We start from the raw sequence: 22,263 nt of genomic DNA, 5'->3' as shown, positions 1-22,263 counted from the left end.
CTTCCTTTTTAGAGCAGGATTCCAGGCTTAGATGCTCAAGTACTGCCTGGAGCATGTGGGCAGGTCTTAGAAGAACGGGAAATATCGGCTATTTAGAATTTCACTAATTGATTATTTATGTGTAAAACTGAACTGAAACAGTATGCCACAAATAGTTATTTTTTGAGTACATACTGTGTGAAGGACACTGTTGCCTAGCAAGTACCAAACCATTTCCTGTGATCACAGAACAGGCTGGCAGTGGCTGGGACCCTAGTCTAACCACGACAGTGATGAATGGTTATCAATGCTTGAGTTATCAGGATTTCTTTGCTTCATCATAAGGGGTGGTATAGTTTAGAATATGAGAGTTTGAATTTATTAAGAATAAAACCATTTCTCATGAAAATAGAAGGGAGAGCAGTAGAGGAAAGAACCAGGGGGAGGCGGGTGGGAGAGAAAGGGGGAATAATGGGAATCCATGCTGACCACATTATATTGTTATTCTGGGGGCATGGACAAATATATAATGATGAACTCCATTATTATGTATTATTATAATGCACCAGTACAATATGGAAAAAAGACTGAAAACATTTAAAAAGATATTTTAGATTGACACAATAACTTTATTTTGTTTATTTATTTGGTGCTGAGGATTGAACCCAGTGCCTCGCACGTGCTGGGCAAGCGCTCTACCACTGAGCCAAAACCCCAGCCCTGAAAACATTTTTGAATAATGAAGCTAAGGAGTGAAAATCAAAAGGGTACTTATAGGAGGGTAGGTCCCCACAGCCTTGGATGACCCAGATCTTTCCTGTCCTGCTTGCAAGGTTTGGGCCAAAATCCCAGATGTTGAATTCCTAAAGGTCAAAATCCTCAAAGTCTAAAATCCCAAAGATCAAGATCTTAAAATTCTGTAAAAAAATTTAAATATTCTTTAAAAGAAACTTATATACATTCTAAGATGGTATTATTTGAAAAACATACAATATGACAAAACACTTCATAGGCCACTTTACAGTATAAAATGGGAAATAATGATAAACATATATTTTTTTAAACTTTTTTTTAAGGTGTAGATGGATACAACACAATGCCTTTATTTTTATGTGGTGCTGAGGATTGAACCCAGGTCCCACCCATGCTAGGTGAGCGCTCCACTGCTGAGCCACAATCCCAGCCCTGATAAACATATTTTTGCAAGCATACAATACTCAGGCATGCTAATGACAGTTGCTTGGGTTTAAGAGCCAGAAGTAGAAAAATTGTATTTTTAAGAACTAGGTCAAAAGGTGGAATGTATAAATGCACATCACTGTGATTGGTAATTGTGCTAACCTAATTTTAGGACTACAGTCATCTGAAATGCCCAAGTTTTTGGATAAGACTGATCAAAACCATCATGGGTCACTCTGCACATGCAGTTGCCCAAAGAGCCAACTTCTCAAGAAATTTTATCTTTCACAAATGCAGTTGTCCAATTATGGAGGAAGTGCGTACACAATGCATACACATGAAGCCGACACTATGAATAATGTACTTTCATGTCAAAAAATTTCAAATTTGTGGGGCTGGGGTTGTGGCTCAGTGGTGGAGTGCTGGCCTGGCATGTGTGAGGCACTGGGTTCAATTCTCAGCACCACATAAATGTGAAATAAAGATATGTGTCCACCTAAAACTAGAAAATAAATATTTTTTTAAAAAAGTTTCAAATTTGTAAAAAGAAAGAAATGAATCAAACCCTGAAAGCCTCTGCACAATTTATACCTCCATATTGGAAATGATGTGAAGATGAACTACATAGCATAGGGAAATGTAAAAAATAACATTTAATTTAAAATAGTGGGAGCAGCTGGGTGTGGTGGAGCACACCTGTAATCCCAGAGGCTCAGAAAGCTGAGGCAGAAGAATCACAACTTCAAAACCAGCCTCAGCAACTTAGCAAGGCTCTAAGCAACTTAGCGAGACCCTATTTCAAAATAAAAAATAAAAAGCCCTTTTTATTGTGGCTCAGTGGTTAAGCAGCTCTGGGTTCAATCCTTGGAACCATAAATGAATGAATGAATAAATAAAAATTGTGGCGTTAAAAGAGAAAAACTAAAAAAGAAAAGAAACGAACCCTCTCCCCAAAAGAACTAAAAAGGAACATTGACATGTGAAGAAGTGTGTGACTGGGCCAGATGATGGGCAGTTGCACAGAGATAGTGTGTGGCAGCTGACTTACCTTCACAATCATTAACCAGCTTTCGAAGCTTTGCCTCGCAATGAATAGCTGCTTTGTTTTTCTTTAGGTTATGCCTCTCCTCAGAGAATATGTTTACATTCATTTCCTACACGCCACTCTTTTTGAAATTCTTCTGTGATTCAATTCATACTGACATGAGCATCCCCTATTAAATCTTCCCATTGTTTGGCAACGTGGAAATCCATTCTGCATGCACTCATGTACAGACAACAAATTCAGCGGAAATAATACCAGCAATCAAACAGCAGCGCTGTTGTCTAACTTGCCTTCTTATCCCACCATGTACATCATTATTTTTGAACCAGTGAGTAACATCAATGAATTCTCCAGGCAATTGTGATTTTAATTTATTAGAAGCTTCTGGAATTTCACCAGTGGAAGGAATATCAATGCAGACCAATGATGCATTTTTAAACTCAAGTTTTTGTCGTTGCTTTATTGCATGACCAATCCCTTCTCCAGAATTTGGCTTTCTGTCCTTGTTACATAGCTTCTTTTTCATGGGAATTGTGGTTTTCGAGATGTCAGCTTTCAGAATTTTTTTAAACAATTTTTTTTTTGTATTTGTTGATGGACAGAATGCCTTTATTTTATTTGTTTATTTTTATGTGGTCCTGAGGATGGAACCCAGTGTCTCACACATGATAGGCAAGCGCTCTGCTGCTGAGCTACAGCCCCAGCCCCAGCTTTCAGGATTTTAACATTTGGGATTTTAATCTTTCAGGATCGTTTTTTTTTTCAGGAGTGTTGACTTTAGGGATTTTGATTGTTTGAGATTTCAACATTTGGGATAATGACATTTGGGACTGAACTTCTGGATTATGGTCTACACCACTGCTTGCAATTCTTGGACAGAAAATACCGAGGCTGCAACATCCTGAGACAGGAGGAAATGTCCAGAACTGGGCTGTGTCCTTGTTCCTCTCAGAACAGTATTCTCAGCAATGCTTGAGTGACCCATGTGACACTCAGGCATAACAGCAGAGTGGAGTGAGCATTCCCTATCACACTCTCAGGGTCCCTCAGCGGCAATGTATCAATGTGGGGGCATTTGTCCATGTGGCTACCTCCAGCCTGGGCAGCTTTCTACCTTGAGGAGTGGAAGTTATAGTTTGGGTCTGGAATCCACTACCCAGTCTCACATTGAAAGCATGGTCCCCAATGCAGTCAGGTTCAGAGGTGAGGCTTTCCAGAAGTGAGTGCTCTGATCTCATCAGTGAACTCACCCACAGGTAGCTGAATGGACTCCTGGGAGGTAGGACAAGTTGGAGGAAGCAGGTCACTGGGGTGTGTGTCTTGGAAGGGTCTATCTTTTTCCCAGACCCTTTTCTTTCTCTCTCTCTGCTCCTTGGCTGCCTGGCCATTTTCCTTGATGTTCTTTCTCACCTCTGGCCCACAGCGATGGCGTTGTCCAACCACAGACTGAATCTCCGAAACTGTGAGCCCAAAATAAATTTTTCCTCCTCTGAGTTGCTCTTGTTAGGTCTTTAGGTCACGGCGATGAGAAACTAACACAGCTGGCTCACCCTGAATCCTGAGTTTCTGTTTATTCTTGCTGCCTCTCTGTGAGTGAGACCTCCGCTTTGCCTGATTTGTACAAGTGTTCTGCCCCACTGGACTAGACCTAAGAACTTTTGCAGATGCCAAAGAAGCAGAAAAAATGGATTGATAAATGACTTTCTATAATATTTTGAAAAGTGACAGGTGTTAAATGATTTCATTTGTGAAATGAGCAATTCATATAAGGCCCAGAACAAATTTATTCATACATTTCAAACAAAAAATGAAGACATCTGTCTTATTGAAGGAATGAAGTCATACTTCAGAACACTTCCTCTTTCTCACTTCAAGGCACAGTGATCCCGGTGTGTTAGCCCTCCATCACTGCATCGAGACACCCGAGAGAGTCGGCTTCTAAGGAGAGAGGCTTATGGAAGCTCCCAGTCTCAGAGGTTTTGGTCCAGGGTCACTTGGCCCTGCTGCCATGGGACCTGTGGTGGCACAGGACATCCTGGTGGGGAGCGTGTGGCAGAAGAAGCCTATTCACTTCATGTCAGCCAGGAGGCAAAAGAGACAGGAGGGAGCAGACTCCCCAAGTCCCCTGCAGGGACACATGCCCAGTGACTTAACTTCTTTCCACTAAGCCCCAACTCTCAGAGGCTCTACCACCTTCCAGTAGGACCCAGAATTTGACAAGTGGACCCTTGGGGGGCGTGCAGAGCCCATGTGCCTGTCACTGACCCAGGAGCAGCAAACACAGGCACGTCATGTGGCCCAGGATGGACACTAGGCCTGGGCAGTGACCAGGGACCAGACTCCTCATGCTGACGCTTTGCTCTAGTTGAATGAGAGCCTGCAGGACCATACGCCTTGTCACAATGCCTAAGGTGGCAGCGTGTGTCTTCAGCTTTTGACCCCGTGTTTTCCTTGGTCTCTTCCTGGACTAGGTGTTCTCTAGTTCCGCCATCTCTCCTGCCCCTGTTCCTCAAGTCTGTACTTCAAAAAGGCTCTGAGGAACTTACGCGGACGTGCAGGTGAGACTCTCCAGGGCTCCCCGCCCCCCCCCCAGGGGTATCTGTGCTTTAATAGGGACAGAGCCAGAGAGTGGGTCTTCAGTAATATAAGGTCAGGAAATAGAGACCAAAGGAGGAGATTTGGGGCCCTGGGTCTTCCTAATGTGTCATGATCTTGTCATGTAAGGCTAGTGGTCTTCCTTGCGCCCTACCCTAATACTGCCATCACAGATACAGCCACACATCCAAGTGCTCCTTTCTGCCACCTGCAAGGGTATTAAAAACCAAAAGGAAAAAAAAAAAGACAAGGCTATTGAGGCACCGAGGTGAGGTCACCTGCAGTGGCAGAGCCCACAGCCTACACCTTTCTTCTTTTTTTTTTTTTTCCTTTTGTGGTGCTGGGGTTTGAACCCAGGGCCTTGTGCATGCGAGGCAAGCACTCTACCAACTGAGCTATATCCCCAGCTCCCATAGCCTATACCTTCACTGCTATGATATACAATGTCTCAAATGCTCTAGATTGTGATAGAATTTAATTTTAATAAAGATGTTCCTAAGGTTTGGATGTGGTTTGCACTCAAATGGCTTTCATGATGGAAGCTTGGTCCCCAGTGTGGTGACATGTGAGGAGGTGTCTCAGTTTTAGGTTGTGAATTTATTGAGGTATTCCCTTAGAAGGCAGTAAGATAGTTCTTCGGGGACTCTTGAGTTAGTTCTCATGAAAGTGAGTTATTGAAAGTGAGCCTGAGCCCCGAAATGCTCTCCCCTGTATTTCCACCACTGTGATGCCATCTTCCATGAGGTCCTCACCAGAGAGAGCTGGTGCCTTGCCTTTGAACTCCTAGAATTGGAAATTAAATAAAACCTCTTTTCTTTATAAAGTTAACTTGCCATGGGTATTTTGTTATAGTAACAGAAAATGAACTAATATAGATGAGTATGGCTAAAACTTTATGCTTTGTTGGTTAATTAAACTAGAAAACTTAAATGAATTTTATCCCTGCCTGGTAGAAAGTACTTGCTAAAACATGAAATTTCTTATTTTCTCCCTGAAGTTATGTAGCGATGTATCAAGAGCTAAGCATATTTTAAAAAGGAGAAAGCAATGACTGCAATCTAGAGGCATCTGCAAATGGGGCACTGGCAAGCGGTTCAGCTGGGGACATGTGTGCTCTGAGGTGTTCATGATGAGCAGCTGCTCTGAGACAAGCACACGTGCTCTGCTTGGTTCAGATTTGCCATTCTTGGGTCTGTTATCAGGAGACTCAAGGGCATATTTTCACTGGCTGCTGGCTGCTGATCAGTAAAATCAAGTGTAAGCATCTTGCTTCTGGGCTTATTCTTCATGCCTCTCCAAATCCTACCCGTATTTCACGTAGTAACCGAGTCCGCAGGACCACGGCAGCCTCCCCAGCCCATCAGCACCATCTCTGCTCTCCCTTCCCGGAGCTCCCAGATGGAGCAGCCAGCTACCAACATGTTTTACACCTTGTCTATCCTCCAGCGCAAGTTGGGATCTCATTTAGATGGTGGTATGGCTGGACATTGGCCTTATCTGCTCGTTTGAGTTGCAAGCTCAGGGGCTGTGTGCTCTTCTGAAATCCCTCACAGCACCTTGCATATTTTTTGGAAAACAGATCACATTAGAGATTAAATGCAGAAAAATAGAAAAAGAAAAAAAGAAAAAGAAAAAGAAAAATCAGTACCGTTCAATAGTTTCCAGTCTATCTTCTTCCGGTAAGTCCTCAAGAGGAGCAGGAGTGTTGATAGGAAGTATAACCGGATTGTAGGAGTCATAGCTGTAGAAGAAAAACACACACGCAGCCCAGGATAAATGATCACATTAGCAGTTTGGGGGTCTTTATGTGATTTCCTACAGCGTCTCAACTTTACCCCTGGTGAGTCCTCTGCTCCTCTGCTCTCCCTCCCTCTGGAACACCCCCCAATGCTTCTGGAAAAGGCAGAGGCCGCTGAGAGGCCCTGGTCACACCCTGGAGAAGGCTGCCTTCAGGTGTCTCCTGGAGTGTGAGGTCAGGCTCACAGAGGGGCTGGGGAGGGCTCAGTGGTGGAGCGCCTGCCCGGCATGGCATGTGCAAGGCTCATTGAGAGAATTTCCTGGGTGGGGCAGGGAAGGGAGTTAGAGGACCTACTTTTTGTTCTTGCCACTTTGCCCACCTTCATAGCCTTCCTTGGTCATTCTGCCCAATTTCAAACCTTCCTTACCACCCCATGACGTACTGTTTGGCATTATAACTATAGAGGTTTCTATAAAATTTCCTGAGTATTGAGGACATTAAAATAATTGAGATAGGGAGGGAAAATATGTCGTTGTTTAAATGTTGGCAGCAGATTTCTGATTCAAGATGGTGGAATGAGTACTCGCTTTTTGGGGGGTCTCAACTTCTTCCTTAAAACCCTTTTAAATAATGTTGAAGGAATAAAAATGGATCACACAACAGCAAAGAGAACAGGGGAAGGACAGGAGTGGATACAAGTTTTCAACAATTTAGGTGGGAGAAATTTCCAGAAGCCTGAAAGAGTTCTGTGTCATGAAAAAGAGCAAAGAGTGGTACGTGAACACACGTGGAAAGAAAGGGACCTCCTCCCAGCCTGGGAAGAGCTGCGGGCTGAAGATAAGGCAGAGGAGCAGGAGCAGGGTGAATCTGAGGCTCCTTTGTGAATGCACATGCCTTTGGGAGCAGACTCTCACCCTTGTTTTGCCCCTGTGTAAAAATGTACTGGCTGGGGATAGAGCTCAGCTGGTAGAGTGCTTGCCTTGTACGCACAAGGCCCTGGGTTCGATCCTCAGCACCAAAAAAAAAAAAAAAAAAAGGTTATTTATGGGCTGGGGTTGTGGCTCAGTGGTAGAGCACTTGCCTAGTACATGCGAGGATGTGGGCCACGTAAAAATAAATAAAAAAAATAAAGATACTGTGTCCAACTAGAGTTTTAAAAAACTATCTAGAAGTGTTTCTTAATATACATTAAATAAATCACATAAAACCAAAAAAAAAAAAAAATGCACCTGACTGTCAAGTAAGGAGAATGGCTGAAAACCATTATGGTGCTGTGGTTTTTATAGAGGGAAGGTGGGAAAGGTATCTGTGAACTGATATGCTGTGGTTTCTAGGAGTGAAGAAAGCAGCGAATGCAGAAGAGCCTAACTAGAGGGCCACGGTTCACATGAGAAGAGAAAATAAGAAAAATACATACACTTGGAAGGCTTAACACCACAGGGAGAAACAGGAAAGGGGAGGCAGAAGACCAAGTGGGTTCCCTCCCCTGGGCAGGGATGGGCTGGAGGGAGGAGGGAGGAAGGGACACTTCCCGGGATGCCTTTGTGTGCAGTTTTGAGTTTGGAAGACACGGTGATGTTCTACTTAATGAAAACATAAAATCAAGTCAACGAGAAAGGAAATTTTAAAAAACTGAAAGCAAACTGAAACAAGTAATTCATGATCACAACAGAGGGAAAGAAAGAAAAAGAAAAGGGTGAGAGAGAGGAAGAGAGAGAGGGAGGGAGCAGAGAGTGGGGAAGGGAGGGAAAAGAGAAAGAAAGGACTGATATAGTATAGAAAGAAGAGGTGACTTCTCTAGTGTGCGACCACACCCACATACCCCCAGTCCTGGGTGGGATAGGGTAGGGGAAGAACTGCCAATAAATCTGTGCTCTATTTATTATGCTTGTTTTTGAAAGTGTTCATGGAGGAGTCATTTCTGAAACTATTGGATATATTATGAAGTTGAGTAAGTAAATGTGCTAGGGCAGGGTTTTCACAGTGAAAGAAAATGGAAAGCAAGCAATAATGCTTGGATATTGACTGGAATTGTAGGGTTTGGTGTGCATTCATGATTTCTAAAATGTGTGTATGTATGTGTATTTGTATGTAGGTGTGTGTCCTTGTGTGTATGTAAAGTATGTGTCTGTATACCTCTCCTCTGGCTTTGCACACGAGGCCAAGATACAAGCATACTCTAGTAGCAATGTGCATAACTATCACTCAGATTTTTGTCTTTAATTTCATTCCCCTCTAAAAAGACCCTGGGCCCCACCACCTGAGATGAACCCTGTTTACTGACTTCATGACAAAGAATCCAGGTCCTCACTGAAAATTCCATCAAAACTTTTAAACACATGTGTAGTCAGAGGGGAGTCCTGCTGAGAAGAGGGACTGAAAAGAGGGAGCTGGACCACTTCTCAGAGACCAGATTGGTTTGGGGCAATGTAATGACAACAACCAAGAGATTTTCATGAAATAAAATGAGTCCAATTTGTAAATTCTCCAATCATTATGTCCTTTTTTTTTGGGGGGGGGGACTTCCAGGGATTGAGCTCAGGGGCACTCGCCCACTGAGGCACATCCCCTGCCCTATTTTGAATTTGAAATGGTTCAGTGCTTCTCATTTGTTTTGCCTTGTTCTACTTTAGTGTCCTTACTTGACGAAGTAAATCTCTGATAATGCTAACTCAGTTCCCCAAATTTTTCTGAACATTTTACTGCTCTATAAAATCTGAAAGTCTGGGACCTTCTGGATGAGAAAAATTCTTTGATTGCTGCTCACTTCTCAGAGTTTGAGGAAGTCCACAGAGACTTGACAAATTCTCTCTGAATTTACTAAAAAGTACAGAAATCAATGAGCTGCTCTGATTTATATGGATACAAAAATGACTTGGAATAAATAAATGTTAAGCAACTGTATTACCTGATTTAACAAGACGCAGTTAAATCTCAGAGTCAAAAGATACAAGGGAAGCATCATATTACTAGAAGGTAATTTATTCAAGAAAAATGTCCGCAAAAGTTAATTGGATGTCTATGGAGTGTAAACTGAATGTTTGTGTCCTCCCCCAAATCATCTGCTGAAACCTAACTCCTCATGCGAAGGTATTTTGAGATGGAGCTTCTGGGAGGTGGTCAGGTCGTGAGAGTGCACCCCTCATAAATGGGATTAGTGCCCTTGGAAGAGAAGTCCCGGAGGGCTGCCCTGCTCCTCTGTTCACGTGAGCACACAGCGAGAAAGCACCAACTACAAATGGGGAAACAAGCCCTCACCAGACACCATGTCTGCCATGCCAGATCCTCGACTTTCCAGCCTCCAGAACTGTGAGAAATAAATTTCTATTGTTTACAACCTACCCAGCCTATGGTATTTTGTTATAGCAACCTGAATGGATTAAAACAGAACTTAAAAAAAAAAATAAAAGGAATTACTATTACTGTTTTGTAACTACATTTAGAAATAAATCCAGTGGGAATCCATGATAAGGAAATATAGAATCTGCTCTTGATTTTGAACTGTTATTCAATTGCAGCTTATTTTAAAACAAACTGGCCCAACAGAGCATTTGGGCACAGGAGCTGGAAGTAACAAGTCATGGTGGAGAGTTTTCTTTGATTCATGTAGAATTCATGTTTAATTCATGGTTGCTCAAGTCCACGGCCACTGCACACTGACAGCCTCAGGATTTTTTCCAAGGACACTGCTTTGGAAATAATAATTTAAAAATAAATAAGAAGAAGGATGTTTTCTCTTAATTCTCGGGACACGTGTGTGTGAGTGTGGGTGGGAGTCAGGCAGTCCCCTTCCCATCACTCCTCATTTTGCTATTCAGTCTCATGACAGAATCCCAGACAGAGCTCTGTTTGCCTTACTGATTACATGGGTTAATCTTATTTATTTATTTATTTTGTGCCGCAGATTGAACCCAGGGCCTTAGCATGCTAGCCAAGTGCTCTACCCCTGACTTACACCCACCCCTCCCTCCTACAAGGGTCTATTTATTCATCTATGATTTTTCAGTACTAGGGATTGAACCCAGGGGCACCAGCCCTTTTATTTTTTATTTTGAGACAGGGTCTCACTAAGTTGCTTATGGCCTCAATAAGTTGCTGAGGCTGGTCTTGAACTTGAGATCCTTCTACCTCAGCATCCCAAATTGCTGGGAGGACAGACTTGTACTGTCACGCCCCACAATGTGGATCATTTTAATGCGTCCTGGTCCCCCAGCAAAATGTGTGTGCTGAGGTGTTGATGGCACCATCTGGTGGCCACGGAGTGATTGGACAATTTGGAAGATAGAAGAGAGAAGGGTGACCAAAGTGCCCTGGGCAGCATGCTGGATGGCTTCATAGGATCATCAAGATCATTTTATTTCAATCTTTGAAACAGCTCTGTGAGGACAAGACCAGCCTTTAATTTCCTCACTTGCCCCTGCCTCACAGGTGAGGAAATAAAGGACGTCAGTGAAGAGGTGACTCACCCAGCTACAGAGAGCTAGTGACATGGCCCGCAAGTAACAGAGGCTGGTCTCTCTGACACCAAGGCTTTCCTTCTTTCTACACGGCCACCGTTTCCCCTGATTCTGGAAGATCTAGATTTTTAAAAGTATGTTAAAATAAACAAGAAAGATGCTGGATTCACTTTGAGATGGCAACGGGTTGAATGAGGTGTGACAGGAAAGGAAGCGGCATGTTTGGGCTCCTGTCCTGAATCCCATGCCCCAGGCTTTTTGTTTATCTTGTGAAATAAGGCAGAGGAGAAGCCCCAGAGGAATGATCCAAAGCACAGCATATGGAGAAGCCCCTGGAAGTTCAGCTGCACTGCTTTAACTCAGGAAGACTCTGCTGCTGGCAAGGAAGGAAGAGGTCAAATTAAGTCCTAGGGGTACAACGATTCCAACAATCTTCTCCAATCCCTGGAGGGGGGCAGGTGGATGGACAGTGGACTTGGGTAGCTGCTTTTTGGGTGAGCACTTGCCCATTTTCTGTTGCTAACAACAAAATACCACAGACCGGATAAGTCATAAAGAAAAAAGTTCCGGTCCAAGGTCAAGGGGCTGCATCTGGTAGTGGTCTTCTTGCTGGCAGAATCCAGGAATGGGTCAGGCATCACATGGTGAGATCGGGAGTGCAGGCATATGATTGAATTTTGTCCTTTGACCTCTGTCCTCTTTTTATAAAACCCTCAGAATTCAATCATGAAGGCTTACCCCTTACCTAATCTTTTTTTTGGGGGGGCGGGATACTGGAGATTGAACTCAGGGGCTCTTGACCACTGAGCCACATCCCCAGCCCTATTTTGTATTTTATTTAGAGACAGGGTCTTACAGAGTTGCTTAGTGCCTCACTTTTGCTGAGGCTGGCTTTGAACTCACCATCCTCCTGCTTCAGCCTCCTGAGCTGCTGGGATTATAGGCGTGTGCCACCTCCCCTGCCCCTTATCTAATCTTAATTGCTTTCCAAAGGCTCCATCTCTAGGGGGAGGTTTCTAGCTTCTTAATACCTCAATAGGGATTAAATACCTTAATAGGGATTAAGGTATTTAATCTTAATATCTTAATAGGGATTAAACTCCAACACGAGTTTTGGAGGAGACAAACCATGTTCCAATCATAGCAGTGAGCATTCTTAGTCCTACTAAAAATATGATGCCAAGGTTGAGAAGGACCTGAGAAGGACCCTCACAAGTTCAGCCTCCTCTTTATCTTTCTGACAAGAGGACGAGGCTCAAGAAGGTGTCCAGCAGACATGTGAGGTCCCCCAGCTCCCAGAGGTCCTGTGGGGCTCTCCATGTTTCTGAGTCAGAGGAGCTGGACACACTGGTGGGAGCTGGATGGGGGGTTATAAAGAGCCTCTGTTGACCTTGGTCAGTGGCAGGGGTTAGCTTTCCTGGATACTCTTGGGCTTTGCCACCTTGGGTGGGCCTCTTTCTGGATCAGAAGATTTGAACAGAAGGTGACAGCTGATGATCATTGTGGGACACTAGGCACATTTGCTCACCAATAACTCATTTAGTTACATTTAGAAGGAAAGTGAACAGAAGACTCAAGTTCAAGGGCTCAGGAGTGAGCTGCTGACCAGATGAAGTCTAGAGAAAAGGTATCAGTCTATTTGATATCTTAGGGTTTTGAAGAGATATTAAATAAGCAAACTGGCAGAAATTTGACTACCTTGGTTTTCTTCTTTCATAGGCCAACAATATTCTCACCTACCAGTTCTGACTGTGGCCGAGCGCCAGGCTGTGCATGGAGCTGAGCTGTCTCTGTCTGAGGATAGTGTGGGACTCCCATGAGCACAGGCTGGGCAAGAAGTGAATTCTTTAGAATTGGATATGGAGGGTGCAGAAGGTGATCTTGACCAGTTAAAAACTTTAAAAATTGACCATGAGTATTTTATCAGAATTATCTAGATTGTTGGTCTTGCCAATGGGCCACCTAGGACATCACTTTTTAAAAAAGTGTGTCTCGGATAATTTCAAAATATGAAAATCAGTTACATGTGTTCATAGCTCTTGGATCAGCAAGCCCTCCCTCGAGCTTTAAAAGCACGACTTGACCTATTGTTGGTATTTAACTTCTGGGGGTCTCAGCCTCTGTGGTCTGTGGACAGATACCTTCCCAGGAGACAGATGAGCTGTGGCTTACCTCTGGGTGGTCTCCATCTTAGAGGTTTCGGGCAAGGATGAGAGCGTCAGGGACTGGAACCTCTTCCAGTGCATGACTCCGGGAATAATGTCCTGCAATGAAAGTTGGCTCAGGGGTAGAGCACGGAAGGGAACTGGTTGGTGGGGTGGAGTCTAGGAGGACTTCATTTCATTCAGCTATTTTCAATCTCAAATGTTAGCTGCAAATTTATCATTTCATTAAATATGATTGAATTTTGCCGAAGCTAAAAAAGACAATTGCTTTTGTGACTGTAAAAGCGAAAAGGGCAACACAGAAGTGCACCTGCTCCTGCTTCCTTAGCTATACAAGCAACATGTCCTTGTGATGGGGGCAGATGTGGCCTTACGATTGGCATTGAGGATTATGAATGCAATACTAATGCCCCATTCAAAGAGGTTGGGTCGTTCTCCAGATGGTAAGACAAACAGGGAAACTGTGTGTGCAAATGCGTTGGTGAAGCGCCAAGTGCTGTCAGGAGACCATCAGCTCAGCTGAGTGCAAGGCATGGGATGGGGAGGGGGCAAGGCACACCTGGAAAGGCCGGTGGTCACCATGGGCCTCGTGGGCCTAGCTAATGAGCGTGGAACTGCTCACACAGGCAGTAGAACCCTGACATTCAAGCCGGAACTGACATGATCAGATCTGTATCAAAAGATTTTTATGGAGGCCTGACCACAGCAGTGGTGAGCCATAGGGGAAACTAGGGGGAGAGTGGCAGTTTATGTAACTCTTATGTAAGAGGCAGGCTGGTTGGATAGGGGAATGAGCAAGAGGGAGGGATTAAGGATCACCTGAATTCTGTGCACAACCATAGAACAAAAAGGCAAGTGGGAAATGGGCATGGTGGTGTTCTCCTATAATCCCAGCCACTTGGAAGGCTGAGGCAGGAGGATCAGAATTTCGAGGCCAGTGAGACTTCACTATAGTGAGACCCTGTCTCAAAATAAAAAATGAAAAAGGACTGGGACGTAGCTCAGGGGTAAAGCTGCATGGGTTCAATCCCTGGTTACTCCACTCTACTCCCTCACCCCACACATGCAAGTGAGGGCTAAGGCACTTCAGAGTATGGTGGGTGGAAGTCAGAGATAATGACCCAAGTTAGGGATTTGTTGAGTTTGAGGGGCCTGAGGGTAATCCTGAAGAAGTGTCTCTGGATATTCAGCTCAGGTTGGTCACTGGGGTAGAAGGAACTCTTTGGAGCCCCTTCTTTACTGTGCCTTGTCTGTCCTGATGTTTCTACACTTGTAGGGGCAAAAGCAAGAAGAGGTCAGACCATGGGCTTATGCCAACCATGTGACCATTTCACAAGGTTGAAATTCAAGTGAGTGAACATGCATGGCCTTTAAGGGGGAAATGTGAGAATGTTGAAAAAAGGGGGAAGCAGGTAACCCAAGAAGTGAGTCTGGACGGGACCAGAGTGGGGCCGAGTCTCCCCCCCGTGTCCCTTTAGGGCTGGCCGCTGAGGGCCGTCGTTACCATTCTTGCTCTGCAGCTGTGGCTCTGAGCCTCATTTTTTCTAATTTCAGTGGTGTCCCTCCACCCTTGTGCCCTGCCCCTCCCCACAGCCCAAGGCCAGCTCTGCCAGGGGGCTGGGGGATGGCCTTACCGTGTGATGGAGAAACTGCTTTTGGGTGAGAGGAATGCTGGACCCCTTGTGGCACTCCTTGGTGAACATGTACTTGGGGTGGGGGCAGAGGTGGTAATCTATCAGCGTCTCTGCATAGGTCAGAGGGCGCTTGACGGCAAATAATCCTGGGTTGGGATTCTGCAGGAGAGAGAAGAGCTTTTGTTTATCTGTTCCCAAGCCAGGCACAGGACAGGCGTCTGCCCAGGCTCTTCGAGGCTCCTGCTGGCACTAACACTCCCAGTCCCATGGCGGCTCGTCTGGAGAGCAGAAGTGGGAGAGCACGTGCCTTCAAGTTGGCGGCATTTTAAAATATCACACCATCCATAAACGCCACTTCTCTGGTTTAAGAGCTTCACTGCATACCACTGGGACTTACCAACCTCACATGGAAACAAGTCTAATTGAAATCACAGCTTAAAATGGCTTAAAGTATTTGTTTCTAACTATGATGAATTAGGGGGAATTATTAAATAAGCAAAGTGGTTTTAAAAAGTAAAAAAAAAAGCTTCTTGTTCTGAAAACAAAAATAGCCTCTTAGAAATAACTTTAAAGAGAAGACAAAGAAGAGGGTGACATTTGATCGACCAGGAAATGTCAATATTTAACCTTGTTTTTGGTGGTATTTTTGATTCAGGAAGGCTGAATCATTGGGATACAGATTCTGGTTTTAAGGGAGATCTTTTTTTTTTAAATAACTTTAGTTTTTTTTTTTTTTAATGTAGTGCTGAGGATCAAATTGAACCCATGCGAGGCACGACTCTGCCAATGAGCCACAACCCCAGCCCTCGTGTATTGTTTTGCTACTTTTTTTTTAAAGAGAGAGAGAAGAGAGAATTTTTTTTTTACTCTGCACTAAAAAATGACAAAATCATGGAATTTGCAGGGAAATGGATGGCACTAGAGCACTTTTAGCCAATCCCTAAAAAACAAATGCCAAATGTCATCTTTGATATAAGGAGAGCAACTAAGAACAGACTAGGGAGGAAGAGCATGAGAAGAAGATCACCATTAAACAGGGTCGAGACGGGGGAGGGAAAGAGAGAGAGAAGGGAAATTGCATGGTAAAGGAAGGAGACCCTCATTGTTACACAAAATTACATATAAGAGGAAGTGAGGGGAAAGGGGAAAAAAACAAGAGAGAGAAATGAATTACAGTAGATGGGGTAGAGAGAGAAGATGGGAGGGGAGGAGAGGGGAGGAGAGGGGAGGGGGGGATAGTAGAGGATAGGAAGAGCAGCAGAATACAACAGACACTAGTATGGCAGTATGTAAAAAAGTGGATGTGGAACCGATGTGAATCTGCAATATGTATACGGGGTAAAAATGGGAGTTCATAATCTGCTTGAATCAAATGTATGAAATATGATATGTGAAGAGCTTTGTAATGTTTTGAACAACTAATAAAAAATAAATAAAAAAGTATTTATTTTTCAGTTTTCAGTGGACAACATCTTTATTTTATTTTATGTGGTGCTAAGGATCGAACCCAGCGCCCCTCGCACGCCAGGCAAGCGCGTTACCACTTGAGCCACATCCCCAGCCCTTGCTACTTTTTTTTAAGCACACCTAATGGATGCACAGAGCAATTCTATCAAAATACTAAAATACAGAGCCTTTCAATGTTCTTTCCAGAGCTTGAGCAGTAGATCCCCTGTCCTTGCCCCAAACAACAACACAGCTTCCCCCTCACAGTTGCTTCATCTCAGATGTTTAAGAACCACTGAGATTTTGTTCATTTTATTTGTATGATATTTTTTAACAATGAAAAAAATACAGGGCAGAGCGGGGAGCTCAGTGGTAGAGCACTTGCCTAGTGTGTGCGAGGCCCTGGGTTCCATCACAAAACAAACAAGGAATAACCTGCCCCCCAAAACAAAACAAAACAGAACACCAAACCAAACCCATGATTCCACTTGACTTATGGAAATTTGATCTCAGTGTCAAGAAACAGGTGTCCCTCCACGACTTAAATGGCATGTAGCTAGACTGGGAGGCACTCTGATGTAGTGTGCTGGTGAGGGAACAACACTGCAAAAATTGTGGGCTGTGGATGCAGAGAGGCTCACCTGCAGCCTGGGGGCAAGATGCAGAGAGGTCTCTCTGCTAAATGTCTGGTTGCAAAGGTTGGGGAGAGGGGAGGTGGGGAAGCCCACAGAGGGTGCCTGCAATGCCCACATAATGTAGAAATAAGCACACGCCTCTGTGAGCACTTGCAGTTGAGGCAAAGGGGCACAACACCAGAGGGGAAATTACCTCTGGGCCTTCAGGGTGTCTCTGCTGTGGTCAATGGAGGGCATGAGAAGCTGTACGTGGCCAGAACTCTTAGTCTGTCTTGGGCCAAGTGTGATGAATGTGATCTTTTTGCAAATGTCAACAGCACTGTCTGCAAGAGTCGTCAAATTTCAGATTCCCCTGGATGGCCTTGGTTACTGGAGTTAAGTGATCTGAGTGGTCATCCCGGGATGATTTTAATTGTCCTGAAGGTTATGTGTGCATATGGTAGCATCTCACCAGGCTTTAAGGATTTGCAACCATAAGCTGTGGATTCCTGTGGTCCCTTCCTGTCCTTAAGCCCCCACCCAGAGGCTACTTCTTTATTTCTGGGTTTTGTGCCTCTCATGGTCACGACCTTCACTCTAAACATTATACTTATTCTTCCATTTCTTTTTAAAAAAATTTTCTTAGTTGTATATGGACACAAAGCCTTTATTTATTTTATGTGGTGCTGAGGATGGAACCCGGTGCCTCACGCACACTAGGCAAACGCTCTACCACTGAGCTACAACCACAGCCTATTATTTTTCCATTTCTTGATTAACAAACTCAGATGTGCACCAAGCAGAAAGAAACGCGAGCAGTATGAAAAGACAAGGAAAGAAAGGACCACAAGCAATGCAGGTCAACTCAACTTTAGAAGAGGTAATAGCTGCAACAGATGGAATGTCAGATAAAGAGTTCAGGATATACATGCTTCAGATGATCTGGAGTCTCAAGGAAGACATGAGACAGCAAAATCAGACAATGAAGACAAAGTATTTCAACTGGAAAAGAACATAGACAGCTCAGCAAGTCTGCTAAGAAACCATGAGCAGAACATCCAAGAATTATGGGACAATATCAACAGACCAAATTTAAGAGTCATTGGGATACTGGAAGGCACAGAGCTCCATACCAAAGGAATAAACAGTCTATTCAGTGAAATAATACGAGAAAACTTCCCAGACTTGAAGAATGAGACAGAATCCCAAATCCTAGAAGTCTACAGGACGCCAAATGTGCAAAATTATAAGAGATCCACACCTAGACACATTATAATGAAGATGTCCAACATACAGAATAAGGAGAGAATTTTAAAAGCTGCAAGAGAAAGAAAGCAGATTACATTTAGGGGTAAACCAATCAGGATAACAGCTGATCTCTCAACACAGAGTCTGAAAGCTAGAAGATCCTGGAATAACATATTTCAAACACTGAAAGAAAATGGGTTCCAACCAAGAATCGTGCATCTGGCGAAATTAAGCTTCAGGATAGAAGATGAAATTAAAACCTTCCACGATAAACAAAAGTTAAAAGAATTCGCAGCTAGAAAACCATCTCTTCAAAAAATCCTTGGCAAAACATTACAGGAAGAGGAAATGGAAAATAACATTGAAAACCAACAATGGGAGGTAGGACAGTAAAGGGGGGAAAGTAGTCAAAGAGGATAACAAATCAGGTTTAGTAACATCAATAAACAAATATGGCTAGAAGAACAAACCATATCTCAATAATAACCCTAAATGTTAATGGCTTAAACTCACCAATCAAGAGACACAGGCTAGTAGAATGGATCACAAAACAAGACCCAACAATTTGCTGCCTACAGGAGACGCATCTGATAGGAAAAGATATTCATAGACTGAAGGTGAAAGGTTGGGAAAAATCATACCACTCATATGGACTGCGGAAACAAGCAGGAGTGGCCATACTCATATCTAATAAAATAGATTTCAAGCCAAAGTTAATCAAAAGGGATAAAGAAGGACACTTCATACTGCTCAAGGGAACCATACACCAACAAGACATAACAATCATAAATATATATGCCCCAAATAATGGTGCAGCTGTGTTCATCAAGCAAACTCTTCTCAAGTTCAAGAGTCTAATAGACCACCATACAATAATCATGGGAGACTTCAACACACCTCTCTCACCACTGGACAGATCTTCCAAACAAAAGTTAAATAAGGAAACTATAGAACTCAATAACACAATTAACAACCTAGACTTAATTGACATATATAGACTATACCACCCAACATCAAGTAGTTACACTTTTTTCTCAGCAGCACATGGAACCTTCTCAAAGATAGACCATATATTATGTCACAGGGCAACTCTTAGACAATATAAAGGGGTAGAGATAATACCATGCATCTTATCTGATCACAATGGAATGAAACTGATAATCAATGATAATAGAAGGAAGGAAAAATCAAGCATCACTTGGAGAATGAACAATAGGTTGCTGAATGATCAATGGGTTTTAGAAGACATCAAGGAGGAAATTAAAAACTTCCTAGAGTTAAATGAAAACACAGACACAACATATCGGAATCTATGGGACACATTGAAAGCAGTTCTAAGAGGAAAATTCATTGCTTGGAGTTCATTCCTCAAAAAAAGAAAAAACCAACAAATAAATGATCTCATACTTCATCTCAAAATCCTAGAAAAAGAAGAGCAAAACAACAGCAAAAGAAGTAGAAGGCAAGAAATAATTAAAATCAGAGCTGAAATTAATGAAATTGAAACAAAAGAAACAATTGAAAAAATTGACAAAACTAAAAGCTGGTTCTTTGAAAAAATAAATAAAATTGACAGACCCTTAGCCATGCTAACAAAGAGAAGAAGAGAGAGAACCCAAATTACTAGCCTACGGGATGAAAAAGGCAATATCACAACAGACACTTCAGAAATACAGAAGATAATCAGAAATTATTTTGAATCCTTATACTACAACAAAATAGAAGATAGTGAAGACATAGATAAATTCCTTAAGTCTTATGATCTGCCCAGATTGAGTCAGGAGGATATAGACAACCTAAACAGACCAATAACAATAGAGGAAATAGAAGAAACCATCAAAAGATTACCAACTAAGAAAAGCCCAGGACCAGATGGGTATACAGCAGAGTTTTACAAAACCTTTAAAGAGGAACTAACACCAATACTTTTCAAGCTATTTCAGGAAATAGAAAAAGAGGGAGAACTTCCAAATTCATTCTACGAGGCCAACATCACCCTGATTCCAAAACCAGACAAAGACACTTCAAAGAAGGAAAACTACAGACCAATATCTCTAATGAACCTTGACGCAAAAATCCTCAATAAAATTCTGGCGAATCGGATTCAAATACATATCAAAAAAATTATACACCATGATCAAGTAGGATTCATCCCTGGGATGCAAGGCTGGTTCAATATACGGAAATCAATAAATGTTATTCACCACATTAATAGACTTAAAAATAAGAACCATATGATCATCTCAATAGATGCAGAAAAAGCATTCGACAAAGTACAGCATCCCTTTATGTTCAAAACTCTAGAAAAATTAGGGATAACAGGATCATACCTCAACATTGTAAAAGCAATCTATGATAAGCCACAGGCCAGCATCATTCTGAATGGAGAAAAATTGAAGGCATTCCCTCTAAGATCGGGTACAAGACAGGGATGCCCTCTCTCACCACTTCTGGTCAACATAGTCCTCGAAACACTGGCCAGAGCAATTAGGCAGACAAAAGAAATTAAAGGCATAAAAATAGGAAAAGAAGAACTTAAATTATCACTATTTGCAGATGATATGATTCTATACCTAGCAGACCCAAAAAGGTCTACAAAGAAGCTATTAGAGCTAATAAATGAATTCAGCAAAGTGGCAGGATATAAGATCAACACGCATAAATCAAAGGCATTCCTGTATATCAGCGACAAATCCTCTGAAACGGAAATGAGGACAACTACTCCATTCACAATATCCCCCCCAAAAATAAAATACTTGGGAATCAACCTAACAAAAGAGGTGAAAGATTTATACAATGAAAATTACAGAACCCTAAAGAAAGATATAGAAGAAGACCTTAGAAGATGGAAAAATATACCCTGCTCATGGATAGGCAGAACTAACATCATCAAAATGGCGATAATACCAAAAGTTCTCTATAAGTTCAATGCAATGCCAATCAAAATCCCAACAGCATATCTTGTAGAAATAGATAAAAGAATCATGAAATTCATATGGAATAATAAAAGACCCAGAATAGCAAAAACAATGCTAAGCAGGAAGTGTGAATCAGGTGGTATAGTGATACCAGACTTCAAACTATACTACAGAGCAATAGTAACAAAAACAGCATGGTACTGGTACCAAAACAGGCAGGTGGACCAATGGTACAGAATAGAGGACACAGTAACCAATCCACAAAACTACAACTATCTTATATTTGATAAAGGGGCTAAAAGCATGCAATGGAGGAAGGATAGCATCTTCAACAAATGGTGCTGGGAAAACTGGAAATCCATTTGCATCAAAATGAATCTGAATCCCTATCTCTCGCCATGCACAAAAGTTAACTCAAAATGGATCAAGGAGCTTGATATTAAATCAGAGACACGGCATCTGATAGAAGAAAAAGTTGGTTATGATCTACATATTGTGGGGTCAGGCTCCAAATTCCTCAATAGGACACCCATAGCGCAAGAGTTAACAACTAGAATCAACAAATGGGACTTACTCAAACTAAAAAGTTTTTTCTCAGCAAAAGAAACAATAAGAGAGATAAACAGGGAGCCTACATCCTGGGAACAAATCTTTACTCCACACACTTCAGATAGAGCCCTAATAACCAGAATATACAAAGAACTCAAAAAATTAGACAATAAGATAACTAATAACCCAATCAATAAATGGGCCAAGGACCTGAACAGACACTTCTCAGAGGAGGACATACAATCAATCAATAAGTACATGAAAAAGTGCTCACCATCGCTAGCAGTCAGAGAAATGCAAATCAAAATTACCCTAAGATACCATCTTACTCCAGTAAGATTGGCAGCCATTAGGAAGTCAAACAACAATAAGTGCTGGAGAGGATGCGGGGAAAAGGGCACTCTTGTTCATTGCTGGTGGGACTGCAAATTGGTGCAGCCAATTTGGAAAGCAGTATGGAGATTTCTTGGAAAGCTGGGAATGGAACCACCATTTGACCCACCCTTCTCAGTCTATTCCCTAAAGACCTAATAAGAGCATGCTACAGGGACACTGCTACATCGATGTTCATAGCAGCTCAATTCACGATAGCAAGACTGTGGAATCAGCCTAGATGCCCTTCAATAGATGAATGGATAAAAAAATGTGGCATTTATACACTATGGAGTATTACTCTGCATTAAAAAATGACAAAAT

General features: G+C 42.6%; 1 protein-coding gene across 2 annotated transcripts in view; it reads right to left on the bottom strand.

Annotated features, from left to right (window-relative positions):
- The window catches only part of LOC144254712 (cilia- and flagella-associated protein 221-like), a 93,473-nt gene that overhangs the window by 6,466 nt on the left and 64,744 nt on the right, over positions 1-22,263 (bottom strand). For both annotated transcript variants that reach the window (XM_077798201.1, XM_077798202.1), the window contains exons 19-21: positions 14,793-14,951; positions 13,166-13,257; positions 6,447-6,539 (exon numbers count right to left, since the gene is read on the bottom strand). In XM_077798201.1, coding sequence (XP_077654327.1) covers positions 6,447-6,539; positions 13,166-13,257; positions 14,793-14,951 — 344 coding nt within the window. The remainder of the gene's footprint in view (positions 1-6,446; positions 6,540-13,165; positions 13,258-14,792; positions 14,952-22,263) is intronic.

The sequence above is a fragment of the Urocitellus parryii genome, chromosome 1 (genome assembly GCF_045843805.1).
Source record: "Urocitellus parryii isolate mUroPar1 chromosome 1, mUroPar1.hap1, whole genome shotgun sequence".
Lineage (NCBI taxonomy): Eukaryota > Metazoa > Chordata > Mammalia > Rodentia > Sciuridae > Urocitellus > Urocitellus parryii.
The sequence above is the reverse complement of the archived record's forward strand: the minus strand, read 5'-3'. Positions and strand labels throughout refer to the sequence as shown.